At 33.0% G+C, this 21,331-nt stretch overlaps 1 protein-coding gene across 1 annotated transcript in view; it reads left to right on the top strand.

The window, feature by feature from the left end:
- Window positions 1-21,331, top strand: part of LOC129217789 (vam6/Vps39-like protein) — an 81,220-nt gene that overhangs the window by 13,783 nt on the left and 46,106 nt on the right. The window contains exons 5-8 of the mRNA XM_054852131.1: window positions 1,154-1,254; window positions 3,277-3,348; window positions 3,982-4,026; window positions 17,201-17,293. Coding sequence (XP_054708106.1) covers window positions 1,154-1,254; window positions 3,277-3,348; window positions 3,982-4,026; window positions 17,201-17,293 — 311 coding nt within the window. The remainder of the gene's footprint in view (window positions 1-1,153; window positions 1,255-3,276; window positions 3,349-3,981; window positions 4,027-17,200; window positions 17,294-21,331) is intronic.

Raw genomic sequence — 21,331 nt, 5'->3', positions numbered from 1 at the left:
TTTTATTCACATCTGCTTCTTAGTTAAGTTAGTTAATCTTCAGAAAATGTAGTGGTATCAGTAGTAGTAGCAGATTTGTAAGTGTGTAACATTTTCTTCCCTATATTTTCTACTTTAAAATTTTAAAAATATTCTGTCATAGTATTTTGCACACGATTTTTCTTAAAATTCCTGTGGTAAAAATAATTTGGGCATTTAACTGGAATGTTTCAAAAAGTACCATTTTTTTTTTGGAACAACGGGGCATGCATGATGACTGTGTATATTTTTTTTAATTATACCTCTTATAACGACCACTCGTTATAAAGTCCTTTTTCTCTGGGACGAAGATGGTCGTTATACCGAGCGTCGACTGTATATATAAATGTGGATATATGTTTGTGGGGTGTATGTTCCTTATGCAAATCCACAGTTTTTGTCGGATTTCTTCCAAATTTGGCACGAAGGTAAATTGTTTCTCAGGGATTTATATAGGCGGGTTTTGGGAATTTTGAAATTTTAAATTTTTGTAAGTTTTTTTGGTCTTAAAATTGCTGGATTCTGCACAAACAAATTTTTGTATCGTAAACTGCCCTGGAGGAAGTTTTTTCAAAGATTAACTATAATCGTTAAATGTAGAAATTTTGATTCCAAGCTAATAAAAATGGTTTGCAACTTATAACCACCAGGAAATCTTTTAAATACAATCAACACAAAAAGCATCATAAACAACGGCTGTTAATGCCTATTAGCATCAAGCGAAAAGGTAAGAGAGCCGTAAATATAAGAAATGATGCTGCAGAGCAAAAAAATCAGCATCAAAAAATTTTTTTGTGTGAGATTTCTTTATAAAATGTGTGGTCTTGTGCTTTGATGATAAAATGTTACCGACACATGTTTAAAAACAATTCGATTTATAAGATCTGTTGATTAATTTTTTTTCTAAATATTATTGAAGATTTTGTTTTTCCTGTATTTGTTTTTATACATAAATTCATTGCAGGATCTAAGTGAATGAAAAGTATTAAACAGATGCTGAATATTTATTATCATTATTTTTTTTACTGTATTCTTTGAATCATACTAATTTTTTTATCCTTTGATTTTTTTTTTTTTTTTTTTTTGAGATAAATTCATTTTTTTGTGCTATATTCATTTCATTTGAATTTTACAGATGGAATCGTATCTGCATTTGATTTAAGTCAACATACTTTAACTGTTATTGCGACACTGCCAAAGACAAAAGGAGCTCATTACTTTACAGTTAATGTACAGGTAAACATTATGTTCTATTTTGAGTTCCCGAGAAAACTGAACATCTATACATATATATACAGTTGATACTCAATTTTTTGAACCTATAATTTAAGAACACATATGATTTATGGTCTAAAAAATTTTCCATTTATGCAATTTTGTTTTTAGAGTTTTTTCTTTTTGCGAGCTAGACATTGCGCCTCAGGAAAAATTTCCTTTAAAAATCAAAGCATACGATAGTGCAAGATTTTTTTAAAAAATTGGTAATAATTTTGTAATGTTTTGTTTTAAGTCAAAAATTGTTTTTGATGTTTTAAACTGATAAAGTTCTTGTTGATAACATTTTAAATATTAATTGGTACCTACTAATATTTGGTACAGTATTTATTTGCTTAATATAAAGCTTATTTTTATTTGAAATATTTTGTACAATTAGTTGAGTGCATGTGAGGAAAAGTGTAATTGATATTTTGTTTACTTATTCATTCATAAATCACTCATGTATTCATTTATTAATTAAATCATTTATATTCTTGCATTTAATAATTCACTTATTTATTCAGTCATTTACTTATTTTCTTGTATTCATTTACTATTTTAGTTTCGTTTATTTTTTAAAAATATATTCGTTCATCAATCGTTTATTGTTTTGTTATCTATTCATTTGTGGCTACATGCCTGAATGTTGTCAAAAATGCCAATGCAAATCTGGCAAAGCTTTTAAACGTCTCTGGCTTACTTGGCTTTTTTGCAGTGTCTATAATAATGTTTGAGTGTTATACTTACGGTTGTTCCAAGAAGGGACTGTTTAATGCATGTTTATTGCTTTCAAAAGTAATGTTTTTTATTTAGAATTTACAATGAATGTCTACCTTTAACCACACATTTATTGAAACATAATTTTGTTTACTCATTTATTTGATCAAAAATATTTTAAATAATCAAATTGAAAATATTTCAAAGTAAAATATTTTATTTTTCATTTTTCCTTAAAAAGAAGTAAAAATTTGACTCTCTTTTCTTGTGAATTAACTAATCTACTGCCAAAAATAAAGCATAACGTTTCAATACAAATATTATTGTAAATATCAAAACAAAACAAATTTACAATTTGTTCACTTTTAAAAAAGTAAGTTATCTTAACTCTCACTTAGTCCCATATTCCTCTACTTAATTTTCAATTTGTTTCAATTTTATGAGCATTTGTTTAAAAAAAAATAACTTAGAGAGCAAAGAGTGCATACTCAATATGCTTTATGAGGGGGGGGGGGTACCAAAATGCCTACACAAATGTATATTTACATAATGTTTCTAAAATCTAGAGTAGAGGAGCGATTGACCCCTCTGATCTGCCTAAGGACAGGCCTGCTCCCGTCTGCTTTCAGAAGATAATTTTCAAGCTCTAGCATGCTTCTCAACAGCGATTTTTCTACACCTGGGCAATATTTTAGCTGCTCTAACTTGCTCTGTCTCGAGTATGGTCAACAAGAAAATTCATTTTGGCAATATCCGAGTAAATTTTAATAAGTATCGCTGTGACATCTGTTTGTACATAATTATGTATGTATTAATATGTTGCACAACTAAAACAGTTGTGTTCATATCAGATTTGTTTATTTTGTTTTTCAAATTGCTGTTCTGGTGGAACATTGACATAACTGCAAAATTAATTGAAAATGAGTTTTTGTCGTCACTGGGTTCAAATGTGGTTACCCCATTCGGAGGAACACTGGCAGATTTGCTTTTCAACATTCAGCCTCCAGGGCAGTAACTCAACTATGTTTCATTGTATGAGGCAATGAATGAAATAATTTTGCATATTTGGTTCGCCTATAAAATTACACTTTTTGTAGTTGCGTCAATGTTCCAACGGAGCAGGGATATATTACAGGATTATTTTGCAGTTGTGCTAATGTATATTAAAAAAGTCTGTACTTTTAAATCAATTTTTATCGTCTAACAAAGTATTTGGACTACTTCTTTTATCATGTTAATATTGTAACTTGTAAAGTAATTATATGTTTTTATTTGTTACTTCAGAAACATAAAACTCTCACAGATGATGTGATCATGTCTTTTAGATTGTGTGTAGCTGTGAAGAAAAAGTTACAAGTATGTATATAATTGTTTCCTTCTGTATTTTATTTGTTTGTATATCTTGAAATTTGCAGCCTTGAACTTTTGTGGCTTCTTTTCTTGAAGCCTGTTGTAAATTCAGATACTTGAGTATAAATTTAGAACGTAAATCTAAAATCAAGTCTAAATTTTATCCAATTAAGATATAAGATATCTGTCAGCATATATATATATATATATATATATATATATATATATATACATATATATATATATATATAATACAGTTGAACTATATCTAATAACAAGATTCAACTGTATTGTACTACATATAATATAGTTGAATCTTGTTAACAGGAAACTTATGAGACAATGATAATTATTTCATGTCATTAGATTTCATCTTATCCAATAAAAAGTGATTGTTTACTTATGGGGACTAAATAAATATTTCATGTTAAGTGATATTTTGCATTAAACAATTTCGTGTTAACGAGGTTCGACTTTTTTTTTCCTTTTTTTTTAAACATGTTTTAAACATGTTAAAAAAATGCTCAATATTTTAACAGTTCTTTTCAATAAATTCTGACATATAGATGCAAAAAATTTCCTTTGATGAAAAATTATTCACAATTTTATTGATTCTTTTTTTCTTTTTTTTTTTTTTAGTTGTACTATTGGAAAGCAAAGGAACTTAAATTTTTGGAGCTTAGTGTAAGTGAAGCAGCTTTCTGTTTTTTTATCTCATTTGCTGATTTGTTATTTTTTTCTTCCTTTGTATTAAACTAAGAATTAAATATGATATGATCAGGGGCAAACTGGATACCCTAATAGGGTCCCAAGCTTGACTTCCTAGAGGGCCATTTGAGGAATCTAGAAATTCCCCTCAACTAGGGAGATCAATCCCAAAAATTTTTAGAAATTGAAGCTTTTTAAAACACTTTGGGACATCCCTGTTGTTCAGAGAATAGGATATAGGAGCGGGTAGAGTTCATGGTCTTCCCCTAATGCAGCGGTTCCCAAACTCTTTAGACCACGGAACCCCTTAGTGCTTTGCTTTCACCTCAAGGAACCCCTTCATCGTTTATGACTTGAAGACAAAATGTTGATGATCTGGAAGTTAAATGATAGTTATGAAAAATCATTCAAAGGCTTTCTTCTACATAGAAGGCAGGGGTGTCCACCTGGGGGGGGGGGTCATGGCCCAGACTGCGCCATTGAAACTTTTAGGGGGGTGTTTGAGGGGTATTTTTCTCATTTGGGGGGGGAGGCCTCCGCCATATTAAGGGGAGGTGCACCCTTGCCCTTAGGGTGAACCCCCGTGGAAGGAACAATTAATCATGTGAAAATTTTCATATTTTAAGACTAACGCCTTTTAAGATATGCTGAACGCTGAAAAATGTTTTGACAATTTTTGGAAACAATTTGTCTATCTGATTGTGTTTGCATATATTTGACTGATAAATTGTGAGCGTTAATTCAAAACATAATGCATGGACTTGAACAAAACTTGGTATATATATGCACCCCCATGTGAACTGGTAATTATTAGTCATACCATTCAGATATGCCATTTACTTCAGAAGTTGGCATATCTGAATGGTTTCTGCTATTAGTCACTTTATTTAAAACAGTAATACTAGAATTCGCATAAAAATTATGGTGCTCATATGCACCATAATGAGAGAGAAGCTGATAAGGTTTTGCTTTCATTCATTTCCAAGGGGTGTCAGAACAAAAATATTGCTTTTTTCTCGAAAAGTAATGTAAGAATTCAAACAAAAACTGAAGTAAGAGGGAACCTCAACTGAAACATTTGTACTAGGCCTGATTACTGAATAGGCCAACTAGGCTCTGGCCTAGGGCCCCCAAATGGCAGAAATTGCTTTAGTCTATGACTAAAATTGTTTCATCCAACGGCTAAAGTTATAAAGTTTGAATACAAGTGCCCCCCAAAAGTTTTTAGCCTAGGGCCCCTCGATATCTTAACCTGGCCCTGCATTTGTGGATTAGTTTTGAGTTGACTTTTGCATCAACTGATTGCTCAAGAGAGGGAGTTGCATCGAGTGCTTTTGTCTTCTTATAAGAAGAGGTAACTTTCTCCTTTTGAATGAAAACAGAGACTTAGTTCAGCTTTCCAAAAATACAGGCAACAGATAGGCTGATTATATCAACCGACATCATGCAAAACATTGAAAACTGCTAAGGATATTGTTGTCTTTGCTCCTACTGAAAAATCTTCAGTTCATTTGTAAGTTCACTATTTCAAAAGTGTTTGATTTAGATAGCCAGCGTATTCTGTTCTGAAAATGGATTTGTGATGATTACTCCATCATTAATCTTGCTCAATAGAGTTATTTGGAGGCAATGAGACTTGAAAAAATAACTACTTCTGAAGGTAATCAGAAATTAAAAAATCAAATGATGTGTTTTTTATGCTGCCATAACGATGATATGACACAATGACACTTACTACTTCAATTTATAGCAGCCCTTTTTTATCCCTGAAAGTTTCTCTTTTTCTGAAATTACTGTGGAAAATAATAAATTTATGTGACCTGTGGTGGAACCGAAGGGTTTCGCGAAACACACTTTGGGAATTACTGCCCTAATGAATGCTCAAAATTGACACTGAAAACTAAGCAACTTTTAAAGAACCAAAGGGAAGGTTCCCTTTCAACATTTTATCAAAATTCCAGTTAATTTTTGGCAGTATATGTTGACATTAGGTGTCGGGGATACGTGTCAGAAATTTTCTGAAATCGAAATTTTAAAAAACACAATTTTTTCAGCTGTGTTTGGTTAGTTTGAAAAAATGCAGAAGGTTCTAGAGCTCTCTCCAAAATGTTTTCGACATTGAACTCTGAAAAGTGAATTGTTTGCTACCTTCAGTGATTTTAAAGGAGAGAGAAGGGTTTTGTAATCTACCTCAGGAATTTTTCATTCATAAAGACGTAAATTTTAACTCACTCTGGTAATGTTATGGCATTTGGCGGTTCTCTGGAGTTTTTTCTTATTATTTTTTTCGAAACTAAAGTCATTTTCAATTTATCTTTAGAAAGAAAGGGTTGGGTTCAGTGTCTGTCTAGTGGAAGTTTTTGAAAACAATTTTTTTTTTAATTATCTATAGTAACAAATGACAATAAGGAAAAGAAATGAAAAACAAAATTTTAGGATATTTTTGGTGACGTTAGGGAAGAGGGGACATGTAAGTGACTCTCCTCTAAAAATTTCAAAATTGAAATCTTAAAAAATTATGCTTTAAGTTTTTTTTTTTTTTGGTGGCATTAAAGATGAGCATCAGTATCAGGGGGCCTATTTAATGCACTAAATGTAGGTGTTTTTTCTGTTCAGTTGGAAAGGAGGGTGATTGTCAGGATCAGGCAGTGAGGAACATATCTTTTATTTTCGATCCCTTTTTTTTGATTTTTGCTGATCCCTTCCCATAATACCATGAAACTATAGTTTATAACAATACTAAATTCAATGTAACCCCTTCTGCTAACAAATTTTATACGTTTTATATGTAGTACAACCAAAGACCATATAGCTTCGCATAAGACTGGACACTCCCGTAGAGATCAATGCTTTCACGTTTTCTCCCACTTCAATGAAAGTCGTTGAGCACATAAAAAAAACTTCACAGGCGTGTTGGCGATTGAATTTTGGAGGAAAAAATGTTTTATACTGTGTGCAGCGATTAATCGCCAAGTTCAGCCACTGTGCGTCGTGCGCCGTGTGCCGTGTTTGAATCAGTTCTTCTCCCCTCCCTCTGGCGAAGGGTGGTAATTATATGGGCATTTAAGCCTCAGAGAGGGTCATTAAGAAAAAATGAAAGCAAATAAATAAGCAAAAGGAACACAGAAGTGTGTTGTATCAATAACAGACTGTTTACGAAGATGCAAAGATCTTTCTCATTTCTTTTTTTGCTGTTTTATTTACTTTTATTTTCCTTTTTTACTGCCTATTTATTTCTATTTAATTCATTGACTTTGTATTTATTTACTTTGTGAAGCGAATGCAGAGATGTATTTTCATTTTTGTCACAATTTTTTAACTTATAAATTTTATAATTTCTCTATTCACATTATAATTTTTATTTTTTTCATGTCAACAAATCTTGTATTACATTACAATTAAGTTCAAGATGTCAAACTAGCAGAAAGAAAAAGATGAAATTATAATGTATTTAAGTTAAGGAAAAAGTGTTTGAACACAACGTGGGCTTATAATCTGCGGACGGTTAGAAAAGGGTTATGATCCCCATGACTCTCCCCTCGTATCCCCCTGTTTAATACCGAATATTGATCGCGTCAGGGCCGGATTTAGAAGAGGGAAGGCGGGGCAACTGCCCCGGGGCCTCCACAGCTAAGGGGCCCCCACAATAAAATTTTTACAAAATATCCTTTTTTTTTGGTATTTCTACAAAGAATGATTGCACAAGATAATATTATTATGGATATATCAGAAAGGGGGGGGGGCTCCACTCCTTCGTTGTCCCGGGGCCTCCACACTTCCAAATCCGGCCCTGGATCGCGTGAATAACAAATAATTTAAAAATAGAATGGCTAAGTATTTTGTATTCAGTTCAGATAAAATTATCGACGAAACTAAAGTATTATTAATGCATATTTTTTAATTTTTCGCTAATATTTTAGGTATTTTTGATGCATATTTGTTAGAATATGTTAATGATTTTTTTAATGCATATAACACGACTTACTTCGTAAGATTCTTGTGCTTACTATTAAGAAATCGTGTTCTATTGCGTGCTTTATCTTTCCAACAGGTTTCTAAGTACAACTGGAAAAAACAATGTTTTAAATAATAATTATTTCTGAAATCCGCAGTTACATATGGTTCTTTATTTTCCTTCTATTTATGTTTAATTTCTTACATTCAGTCGAATCGGATCTTTAATCGACAACCAATTGATTTTTTTTCTTATTCCTCCTTTCATGGCATAGAATTCAAGGATACCTTCATTATGAAGTTTAGTAACCTAATTTCGTTCTTTCATGTTATGTCCTATGACTTGGCGAAGGTTTTTCAAAAAATAAATAAAAAGTGAAACAAAATACTAATAATAATCATTAAAATTATCAAACTGCTGTTGTTATGAATCTCATTAAATTAGGATACATAAAGCAATAGAAATAGATTTTTTTCTCATTCTCCATCCATCCCAGCGCCCAAGCGTTGGTATCTGAGCCGTAGAAATGTTGCATTCTACTGTAACAGTAAACGTAGATATAATTCCTCCCTTTATTTAGCCTACCTTTCATGAGTTATTTTTATTTGCAACTGTACAGTTAAGAAACTTTGTTCATCGGCTCTTTGGGACAAATGCAACACTTATACTGCTGAAAAGTATGAAACGAATCTCACAGGAATGCGTTTTTAACGAACTAATCTTGTTACAACAGGTATTTCAGCATTTAATATTTGAATTAATTTCGAAGAAAAAAAATTCATTTTCAGGATAAAATGATAAAAAACAAAATAATAAATAAATAAAGCATATGTTATAGGAATAAATGATTCAAAAAGAACGTGAGCGAGTACTTAAATGTTTCAATTTTTTATATTATACAAAGATAAATTATTTAAAACGGTGACTACTGCTTATTCAAGGGGACTATAAATTCTATATTTACTGGATTATCAGTATTCAAATGTGTTATTCCGAACTTTATGTATTTCGCTCACTCCTAAAAGAATTTGACCATCAACCCCCCCCCCCCCCTAGAAATCCGGAACGTTTTGTAGCGTAAAACAGAAGAAAGTTTTTCTTTTTTTTTAATTTCTCATGTCAGTAAAGGAAAAGAAACAATTTTTTTTAATTCTGAACTTTGAAACTATGAAACGAGTGAAAATTTGAAGAAACACAGAAAAAGCAATTCTAGTTCTCATTAACTACAAAGCATATTTGAAATTTAGACCCTTAAATAGGACTTTCTGCTATCTTTCCAAATTCAATTTTGGGTCGTCCAGGGTCAAGGCAGGTAGGTCCCTTATCAGTTTGGTAGACTTTCCCTCCTCCAGGAGCGTGCACAGAAATTTCGGGGCCCGTCACAAATGACTTTTTCGGGCCCCTCTCCATATTGTTTACCCGTATTTTCACCCCTAGTCATAAAAATATTGGGCCCTCTTCAGGCTCGGACCAACAGGTGTTCCTTCTCCCCCCTGTGAACGCCCCTGCCTCCCCCCCCCCCCAAACTCTTATAAAACTTACACTGCACCGATTTCGAGCCGGGGACTCTCCAAGGACCGGGCCCCAAGTTTCTGATTAGGCTATTATCTGGTTACCAAGATGTGCCAAATTCAGCTCCTTGATACATTCTGAGTTAAAAATGTAAAAATCATGATTCTCGCGTTTTTGCAGCACATTTTTCCAAGATGATTTTTTGTGACTGATGTGTTGCTATTTTTTTAATATCGGATTCAGTAGTTTGGAAGTTAATCTGCTATTCCACCACATGGGATTTCAATTCGACACAGGCTCTTAACTTGACAATGTTCTTATGGGATGAGAACACCTAAGAAGTTTTTTTGTGAAGGAAGTAAATTAGTGTGGTCGACGATAAGAGTTTATAGATTCATTTGTGTGAAGCCCAGGGTAGGAAAAACTCTTCTGCCCCTGCTTCTGCGCTGTCTTCGGCTGCGAAGGAGAAAGGACAATAATAGGAGATAACAAAGAAAAATTGGTGACTGAGGCAGATAAGCAAAGCTGTGGACAAACGCGGGAAGATTTCACGCAAACGGCTACTGCACTTTGAAATACTGATTTACACCCTGAAGATGAACTCAATCCTTTGAAATTTGAATGCAAGGCAGTTCGGTATGGAGTTAATGTTAGCAAGCGTAAGTATAGAATTATGAAAATAGTTTTGAAAGTCTTGTGATTAAAAAGAAAAAAAAAAGTAGGTTTCATCCACAATTACAGGGTTGCGTGACATGAAATTTTTCAAAATGTTAACTGAAATTTTAAACTTAAAAATATGTTTTTCCAAATTAGATTTATCAACAAATTAATTAACATTTACGCAATTCATGTACATATGAATTGCGTGCGTGTGTTTTCCTTTCAAATTTCACGAAATCGTAATTCTAAGCGAAGGAAATTTTTCAAATTGAAGTCGTAAAGTGCGAAAAATGCCAAAGCAAGCCATCTTTTGTAACAAAGTATAGAAATTCGAAACACTCTTCCTATCATTCATTTGAATTTTGAGGTCTTGAATTCAAATTACGGCCGCGATAAAAACCATTAGTAGAAACAAGAAATCCAATGAGCAGGGTCTCAAACTAACCCCCACACTCCCTTAGTTCTATTTTTACTATTTTTTTTAAAAAAAAGTCTATGAAATAGTTTTAAAAAATAAAAATTTTTTTTGGGAATAACGTTTTGAAATTTCCATCCCGTTCGCTGTTGCGCCCCTGGAGAGAGTTACTCCGGCCAATCCCTATTTACGCCACTGTTTACAAAGATTACTTTCACAAATTTCTCAAATGTAAACTATATTATTATACACAGGTATACCATTATTATATCAGGAAACCCATAATTTATGGAGCCGTCTCATATTTTGGCGCCCGGGATGATCCCCCCGCTTGCTCTCCTCTTCGCTGCACTATTTTGCAGAAGTTGATAAGGTTTAAAAAACTTCTCAGTCATCGACTACATTACTTAAAATTTTTTATCTCGCAAGATTTCCCTTCAATTTTCACTGTGAAGTGGGCGACAAATTCGTTAGATTGAATGAATTTACAATTATTTTTTAAATTCTCTCTCATGTTAATTTTGTACTAGGGGGCTCCACTCCCTGCTCGTTTTGTTCGCCAACCTCCGCTCGCCACTTGTGGCGCGTAATGTTGGATGGGAAGGTATGATTGAAACTAACTCTTGCCCAAACAACGTAATACATCTAGCAGAGTGAAATTGGAGTTCGTGAAACAGTATAATTGAAGACGAATAGCTCATTAAACATCAATTAATTTATTAAAAGATAAAAAACAAAGTATATGGCTTTGACAAAAAGTAAATAAGGATAAGTATATCATTATTGCAAATACCCCGTTGACCTAGACGAATAAGTATTATCAATTGACCCGACTATCGTTCATGAAGAACGAAGTCTTCAATGGACAAACGTCATACTACTTCAATTAAACAAAAAAAGGTAACAGCCTAAGCTTGCTGAACAAACAGCAAGTTGGCTTGCCTGACATGAGCCAACGCGTCTAGGCTGTGCAAGAAGTGAGAGAGAGATCAACCGATAACAGCTTTGCTTATATTCAGAATCTCATTAGCATATCTTCACTTCAATGCTACCTGATCGTGATCTTCAGTGGCCAAGCCCGAAGCGTGTGCACGTGACGTCACATGTTCTAGAAGAATCGACGTTAAAGTAGTCACGTCATGGGCAACGCCCACTACACGTGCCGTTCTCCATTCCAAGACTAGTTACGTCACGGATTCTAGCGTTCGTTAAGGAACAATGATATGAAAACTGCAAATATATAAAATGTTATCTAACATGATAAAAAATGATAATAGACCTTCACTTAGATTGACATACTATGTCTATCACGTAACGATTGGTAATTTTAATGCTTACTCCTTGGTGTCCTCGAGACATACAGGGTTCATGATATTCTCAAGACTGGATGTTGAAAGCCCAAAGCGGAATGGCTTTCTCTGGATGTTCGATATCCAACGAGACCAGTTTCGACCTGAGACATTCCTAATCCAGAGGAGATTGGGTTAAAAGACACACAGAGAAATGCGTGTTTACCTAAAAATTTATTTCTCGTTAAAAAAAAAAAATGTCTACAAAACTGATTCATTTTAGATCTTAATGTAACTTTCTTGAATTTTTAGATCTCTTCTATTTCAATTTATTTTTCTTTTACTTTGTATATTAATTGGGTTTAAAAAAACGAACTATAAGTCAAATAAATACTTATGTGCAAAAAGTAAAATGAGAAATAACAACGCCAAATAGCACACTTTGCAGATTACTGCAGATACGTGTTTCGCGTTACAAATGAATGTCCTTTTCAATGCAAAAGAAATGAGCTTATGTTTGAAAAAACATCGGAGAAATGGTTAGGTTTCTTTTGTCGGGTGTCTTTTCAACCAAAAGCTCATTTCTTTTGCATTGAGAAAGCCGTCCATTGTAACGCCGAAACACGAGTCTGCAGTAATCTGCAATTCAGTCTGTTTGACGTGGTTATTTAATTTTCACAAACAAATGGGGTGGTTTCCTTCAGTCAAAAGTAGTACTTGTAGTCACTGAAATCGATAGAATAAGCAAAAACTATAACTTGGACCCAGAAAATACTTTCATTTTCCCAACACTTATTTTTTAATTATTTTTTTTAAATGTCCGATTTTTCAAACAAGGCGTGGTTTTAATGGCGTCACAAACGATGCAGTTTGCCGCATCTTTCACAACGTTTCCACGTTGTGATAATCAAGAAGCGAATTAAAATTGCGCTCTATGCTTGCCATCAACCATATCGTTGCCAATACACGTGAGTAAAGATTTTTGTTTAAAATATATTTTGATATTTGATCTATTACTGCATCTTTTTTTTTTGGCACAGTTTGATTTGATCAAGAAGAAAAAATTTGAACTTAAAATTAAAAAATTCTTAGTAGTTCACAACATCTTTTTTTTTCTTTTTTTTTTTTGTTTGTTCGCAAAAACTTAAAGCATTAATAAGAAAAAGCGTTGGAATTAAAGGGGCGTGTAGAAAAATTATTTTGTTTAGTTTTAGTTTTTGACAGCCCACTCCAAACTTATTTGTACTTTAGACTTTCTATGGCATTATGAAGAACACATCGCCGCTTAATCAGCGTCCCGTTAAATAGATTTTCAAAAGAATGGGAAGAGGATGTAAATTGAGTTTCAAGATTCCGTAGATAACATCTGGAATCAATTAGGTTTTGTTATCATTGTCGCGGGAACTGAAACCGGTGGTTAGTATCCCCGTCCTTTCTCCCCACTTTTTCTAAGAATTCTTAGTGTTGTAACCTTTACGCCAATTCCAAGAATCTCCAGTTCAACTTGGCGGCTATAGCTCTGAATGTCAGTTTTTTTCAAGCACCAGTTTTCATTCTACTTACGCTTGTTTTCCTTGCCATGCGTAAAAACCGGTCGTCGAGTGTCCAATCTTCACTAGTTCTATTATCTTTGGTACAACTACAATACTATCACTTTTAATATAGCTAAAAATGTTTTCATAACCGCAAGTGGCAGAAGAATTCGTAAGTAGCCGAGGACGCTCCAGCTGGCGAGTCCACCCTTAAATATGATGAAAAGCTAGCCTTTTTACATGAAGATCTAGTTCTTGTTCAGTAGTTAAACATAATCCTTTGAATTTAAGTCAGTGTTTGGAAGTAGCGTGCTACAAGTAGCAACGCTACTGTAGTAGCTACATTTTTTAGTAGTTTGTAGTGTAGCACAGTACTTTTTTAAAAAAGTAGTGTAGGGAGTAGCTCAATACAAAACAATAGTAGCTTGTAGCGATTTCAGAGAAACTACAGTATACTCCCGATTATCCTTGTGCGGATTATCCGGTTTGCGGATTATCCGTGCATCATTTCGGAATCACACTTTTCTAAAGCTTCGTTGATGTTATCGATGATATCGATAACATCATTGAGGAAGTTAAAGAAATCGAAGGTTTCGAATCAGTTGACGCTGAAAATGTTGAAGAGTGGTTTAAAAGCGAGGAATGTGAATCAGGATTTCAATGTCTAACTGACGAAAATATCATTGAACTTGTTACTGAATCAAACGCAAGTGATGATAACGAAAACAAAGATAAAGAACATGAAGATTATACAATTTCACATTCTACTGCTCTAAAATCTGTAGAACATTTATTGGATTACATGAGTGAAAGAAGTTGCAATTACGGAGAAATAATTGCAGTAAGAAAAATTCGTACGGACATACGCAACAACTTAAACAAACAAAGAAAACAAAAATGTATCACGATTTTTTTTTAAGCAATACATTTCGAAGAAAAGCCTGGTTTGTGTGAGTATATACATAGTTTTTTCTAATTTCTCATTAAATAGTTATCCTGCATATTCCTTAAATGATTTTTCGGATTATCCGTGTTTATCGATTATCCGTGCTACGCCGCCCGGTGATTAGCACGGATAATCGGGAGTATACTGTACTTTTAAATAAACTTAAAAAGAAAAAAAAATCAAGGTTCAAACGAATGTGACTGGAGCGAATTTTACACAAGTCCATCAACGGGTGCAAAGAGAAATTAGACTCATAAAAATACGAGCTGACCTCAAGCATATCATTTCCTGCCATAAGTTCTATCTGTTGGATACCATTAGTTTGTTTGCAATCATAATTTTTATATTTTGCCAATATTTGTTTAGAGCTTTACTGAAAAAGAAGAGTATATGTATTAGCGATTACCACTAATTTGGAAACTCCTTTCTGGTTTTTCTGGCTGATGAGAATGTCCCGTGGATAAACGTTAGAGATTTCAAAGAGATTATTGTTCTAATACTGTAAAAGCATTTATTTTAACGAAAAGGAAGACATCAATCATAGGCGCCCATATGTAAAATTGTAGGGGGGGGGGGACTCTGATATTTTCACCATGGAAGAAGATTTCATAACAGATTAGAGTCATCAAAATTTGACATTTTTAATAACTTATTCATTAATGGCTGGAGAAGAAATGTTTTTACATTTTTGCAAAGAAAAAAGTACTAAAAGCAAAGAAGTTTTCATTTCTAAGGGAGGACTCGAGGGCCCCCCCCCCTCTTCTCCCCTATATGGGCGCCCTTGACATCAATGATTTCACGAGCTAAAAATTTCGTGAATTTTGAATGAACAAACGGAAAGTCAAAAAACAAAAATATTTCTTGAGGCTTAAAGTTTTGTGATGACAACGAGCACGCGAAAATCAACGCCTCGTGAAAATAAGTGCTTTTACAGTATTCACCAAATAAAGAAGCTACTTTAAATGTTGTAGAAGAGGACGATTTTGAACTGCCCTGGCCGGCTTACAATAAATACGAGCATTACTGTTTAATAAAGGCTATGATAACGGACATTGTTGAAAAGAAATAATAGATAATTTTTAGTGATAATCCATGTTCAGATGAGCTAATTTATCAATCTAAACCTTTTTGTGTTCAATTGCTCTTACATTGTATGTGTGTATTAGGGTGTCTCAAAAAAATCGAAAGTTGATTTTTCAAGTTGCATACCCTCTTATATTTTTCCTTTTATGTCAAAACAATTGTAAAAAAAGTTGCATATAATTTGAACAACGGCAAGCAGTCAGTGCCGACTTTCGTCTGAAAGTGTGAACCAGCACTTACAATGCTAGGCCAAATAAAAAAAAAAAAAATTTTTAGAAACTGGAAATTTCTGTTGATAAAACGTTGCCCCCCTATACCCCAAATGCATTACAAAACATTTATTCAAATTAAAAACCGTTAAGTTATCCCACACTTGGCCTAAAATTTATAACTTTTCTTCAAAAAATTGATTTTTTTTCAATACATATTTTTAAAGGATTTAGGTAAACTTTCAGAAGTTATCAAACTGAAAAATATAAACAGTCTAGTCAATAACAAGCGTTAAATAGGAATTTTTTGCTGTCTTGCAATATTTAAGTCTCCCTCATATAACTTCAATTAGGGATTTTTTTTTTTTAATTATAAGGTTTTTTTTTTTCATTTCAAATATATTATTATTATTTTTTTTTTTTTTTGTTATTCACTTGCAAATGCATTTTGTTCACATTTTTTTTAAATTTAGGCCAGGTGTGTATTCTTGGTCATAAATATCTAAATGTTTTTTAATCTGATTAAATGTCTTTTGGTGCATGTGGGGTATGGGGGGGGGGGGGGGGCAACGTTTATCAACAAAAATTTCGAGTTTTTAAAAAATGTTTTTTTTTTTTTTTTTAATTTGGTCTAGCATACTAGTGCTGGTTTACACTTTTAGATGCAAGTTGGCACGAGTTGCCGTTGCTCAAATTATGAAAGTTTTTTGTGTAATTGTTTTTACATAAAAAGAAAAATATAATAGGATATGCAACTTGAAAAATTGACTTTCGTTTTTTGTGGGACTCCCTAATGTGTATGTACGCTCTTTACTTACTTATTTTTTGAAAAGTAGCAAAGTAGCCACTACATTTCAAAAGTAGTTTGTAGTTGCTACATTTTAAAAACAGTAGTTGTAGTTAACTACATTTGTAAGAAAGTAGTTGTAGTAGTTTCTTACCAAAAAAGATGTAGTTTTTCCAACCACTGACTTCTTTACTAATAATAAAGCTGAAAGTATCTCTGTATAGATCTCTCTCTGCCCAGATCTCTTTCTGCCCAGATCTCTGTCTGTCAGGATCTCTGTGACGCACATAGCGCCTAGACCGTTCGGCCAATTTTCATGAAATTTGGCACAGAATTAGTTTGTAGCAGGGTGTGCACTTCAAAGCGATTTTTAAAAAATACGATTTTGTTCTTTTTCTATTCCAATTTTAAGAGCATTTTCCTAAGCAAAATTATCATAAGACAGACAAGTAAATTACTAAGTTATCATAACGTGGAACCGTAACATGGGCAAGCCAATTGGCGAGAAATTCATCATATATTATTTGTAAATATACACGCAAACCAAAAGACCTTTTAATTTTCTACTACGGACAAAGCCATGCGGGTGCCACTAGTAAGTAATAAAATAGAGAGTTAAGCATTAAAGTAGAAAGAGGCAGTCCACCTGAAAAGGCAAAATTTCGAGTTACTGAAAATTCATGATAAATTTCTTACTCTTATGGATGTGTTTACAATTTTAAAGAAAATAAATTGTTCTATAAAATCCAAATTTTATTTCAGCAAGATCTTAGTCTTCGGGATATTCCGAGAACAATAGTCTGGTGCAATGAGTCTTTGTGCATTGGTTACAAATCAGAGTACTCTTTAATGAAGGTCAGTATCATTGTTCTTCATTGTTTTTATTGTTTTAACTATGACATGCATGCAAATTTGTTACAATATTATTTAACTATACTGCTAAAAAATAAAGGAAGAAAATACAGAATTTCTTAAATATGTTTATTTAGTTTTGAACCTTGGGATACTGCTCAGTTATAAGTTTAATTGTAATAATTTTCTATTGCTTTAAGTTCTAATTTTTAAACTTTTTCTTTATAACTTACACTACTTTAGTTTTCAGCTAAGCTTTATAGAACGCATTATGTGTGCAATTAATGTTTTAGGCTAATGAACTAATTTGTGTACATTGACTTTAAAACGATGAATGAGCCCAATCTGCTTTGTTAGTATAAACCAAACTTTAGTTTCTTTGCACTTCCTTGATCCTAGAAAGAAAAACATTGCAAATACAAATGAATGCAAATTCAAAAGGGACAGTAAGCAATAGCTTTTGCAGTTCTTTACTTTGTAGGAAATCATATAATTTCAAGATATTTTTCTCCTAAGTATGCCATATTCCATCTCTGCTTTTCAAGTGACTATTTCACCCCTTTGCCTGTTTATAAGCAACATCAACTCTTCATTATGTTTTTTGATTTTACGCAATTAAAAAGGTGCAAGACAGTAAGATATTTTGAGATATTTTGGGGTCATTAATAGTTATTGCATTGGTTACCATTATTGCTAATGATTGAATCTTTTTTTTCTTTTTTTTTCAAATGGCAGAGAACTTGACAAATTGATAAAAGACAAGCATAACTGAACACGAAAAAAAGAAAGTCATTGTCTCAACTGAATCAATTTTATCTATTAAAAATGTACATAATTTGATGTTATGTGGTGTCCACATCAGATTTTATTTTGCTCCACTAATGTATGTAGTCTTAGGGAAAAAAATAAATATTCCACATGGCTCGGCTATCATATATATTACTTATCAAAGGTAGTTTTTTGCGGGTACCCCTTTACTTTCTTAATATTTCGTCAAACTTTATAAGTAAGGCATTTTATATGGATCATTTTTCCCACAGTCACTGAAAAATAAACAATTCCCATTTTGATTGTTTTTCAAAAAATTGTCCTTTAAAAATCTGGTTTTTCAATGAATTTGTTCGGTTAAATTTAACTTTCACTTGCGTTGTTATAAGGCAAACCTGTGCTGTCATCTACGACGTGTCAATAGTGGTAAAAGTAATTTTGCTGTTTGAATATTTATCAGTTTTGTCTTTAAACAAGTGCTCTCAATATGTAGATATGTTTACCAAATGTTAAAACATTTGTGTTTAAAAAAGGGTTGTAAATATTTAATTATGTTTATCAAATGTTAAAAACACTCATCCAACTACTTTGTCACACTTAAAAAATTAAAACTATTTTTGATTTAAACAAACATCCATTCTATACTCCTTACCACATTCTCTTTGACGTCGCATTTACTCCATGTACATACTGTCGTCAAACCTGTTTGTCTTTAGCCGGCCTATGTCAAACCCTCTCCATGTCAAACAATTTCAATTTCCGTGAATTTATTGAATTAATAGTATAAATTCAACGCTTTTTCTCCTACAATCATTACCAGCAACAAAACTTGGAGAAAATGAGCATTTTTGGAGAAAAATGAGAAAATGAGCATCAAGTTTTCTACCATTTGAAATTAAAAAAGAAATTGATTCAGTGCATTAGCAATAATGGTACCCAATGCAATAATTATTAATGACACCAAAATATCTTACTGTCTTGCACCTTTTTAATTGCACATGTCTTACAGCACATGTGGCCCTGTGAAAACTGTGCCTAAAGAGATAATAGGGAAGTTGCAACCTATTAAATGTTCATATTTTGGCTATTGGATATTGTTAATTGACCCTCAAAACTAAAAAATTCACCATCGGCGAATTTTAAAACACCGTGGTTGATTTTTAATGAATTTTTAAAAATCCACACGCAAAAGTGCGCTCTTCTGAAACGTCATGAGCTTACGTCACAGAGCGCGAATGGGCAGCCTTCCGCCGAAGATCCCTTGTTTTCGCTAGGGACATTTTGAGCTCGCTAATATTTATATTTTTTAGAAATTCAATAATCCTTTTGAACACACTATGGAGACCGGATTTGTTAAAGCACAATCTAAATAATCTTCCTCATGTAACATCAATGATGATATTCGAATATTTTTTTGAGAGGGATGAGAGGTTTAATGTTCAGGGTATACGCCCAAAATGTCGCGGCCAAAATGTCGCGGGACAAAATGTCGCGGCCAAAATGTCGCCGGTCCACATTGTCGCCGGCCCAAAATGTCGCCAGTCCAAAATGTCGCCGGTCCAAAATGTCGCCGGCCCAAAATGTCGCCAGTCCAAAATGTCGCCGGTCCAAAATGTCGCCAGCCCAAAATGTCGCCGGTCCAAAATGTCGCCGGCCTAAAATTCGCTACTTCAATTTGTACGAAAAATTTAAATGTACGTCGATGCTTTCCAGCATAAAAGTTGCGAAAGAATATTAATTGCCTTTCAAAGTAAGTTCCTTCAAAAATTCCAAACGTTTTCTCCTGTCTTAATTCGTAAACATCAGATTAATTCCAGAAAATTAATAGTTTTCAGAAAAACATACGTTTTTCTGTATACTATTACAAACGTAAACATGCGAAAGGCTGCTGCAACGGAATTCTCTTTCTCGTTTAATCTGATTAATAATAATACTCAAGATGTAACATAAAGGATCAAGATGTAACGCAAGGATTCAGACAAAAAATTGGTATGGAAGTAAAACTAAACTGTTCTAAACGCGAATGAAAGAATAGTGAGGCGCAATTTGAATATGGCAAGAGAATAGGCGGTTTGTATTTTTTGGAGTAATGAAGGAAAAACAAATAACTCCTTCACTCTAGAATATTATTACGGTAGCGACAGGTCAGTCATTTAGGGGATCAGGCGGAATGGCCCTCGACTTTGAATTTTTTTTTATATATGTGGGAGTGGTTTTTATAGCAATCCTATGAAATTTGCATTGGTTATACATACGCCCGTTATCCTCCCTTCTCCCCTTTCACTGGAAAAATTCGAAATCACGGGCCAGGGTGGAAATAAAGTAGAAAAGTATCTTAATGAAACTTAATTTTCTCATAGATTTATCAACATTACCCTAAGAACTGTAAAAAAAAAACTACGTTTTCAGTGATATATACGTTGGTTAAAGTAAGATCAAAACTGCCGTGGGAACTCCCATCTCTTATGAGTAAAATTCTGAAATTACGTCGAAATGTTCACCGTCAAATCTTTTGAAATCAATGAAACACGTAACTGCTAAAACAGGTGTCTTTCACTCAGATTTTTGAAAAACGACTCTACGCGATTACAAATATTTTAAATTCTCAACATTCATGAAATTTATATAATCGATAGAACATCAAGGGACAATTTCAGAACAGCTATTTTATTGAAGGTTTTCAAGAGGATACTTTCATGCATGCGAAGTAGCGCTTGTCAGCTAATCACATTTTCCAATTTTAAATAGAAAAGAAAAAATTTCATAATGAAGGGAGAAATAACTGATATAATGAGATTATTTAGATCAATTTTGACCTAGACTTATTTTTAAAATGAGTTTCAAAAAGTAATAGTTCCAGCTCAATATAGCTTGGTAATTCAGAAGGAAAAGAATATTGATAATAATAATAATAATAAACAAATAAGTTTTTCTCTCCGAAAAAATTGCTGTTTTAATTAGTGAATTTTTACTAAGCAAATTATATAAGAATGCAAACTCAGTTTTTATTTAACACTCACGCTAGTTAAAGTGCTACAAAAATGAGAGGAATACACGGCTAATTTAGATTTTATTGATATCATGCTCAACCTCTCATATATAAATTTAGTATATTTTTCATTGTTTATTTAATTACAGTGACTCACGTAAACGATTACGAAACTCAACTTAGAACGAAAATAAGGCTTGTTTTCGCTTAATTTCACTTGTATACTACATTTTTGTATGAATCCTCGCATTACTTCTTGAGATATAGCAGTCACATAAAACGAT

This window comes from Uloborus diversus, chromosome 2 (assembly GCF_026930045.1).
Source record: "Uloborus diversus isolate 005 chromosome 2, Udiv.v.3.1, whole genome shotgun sequence".
Classification (NCBI taxonomy): domain Eukaryota; kingdom Metazoa; phylum Arthropoda; class Arachnida; order Araneae; family Uloboridae; genus Uloborus; species Uloborus diversus.
The sequence above is the reverse complement of the archived record's forward strand: the minus strand, read 5'-3'. Positions and strand labels throughout refer to the sequence as shown.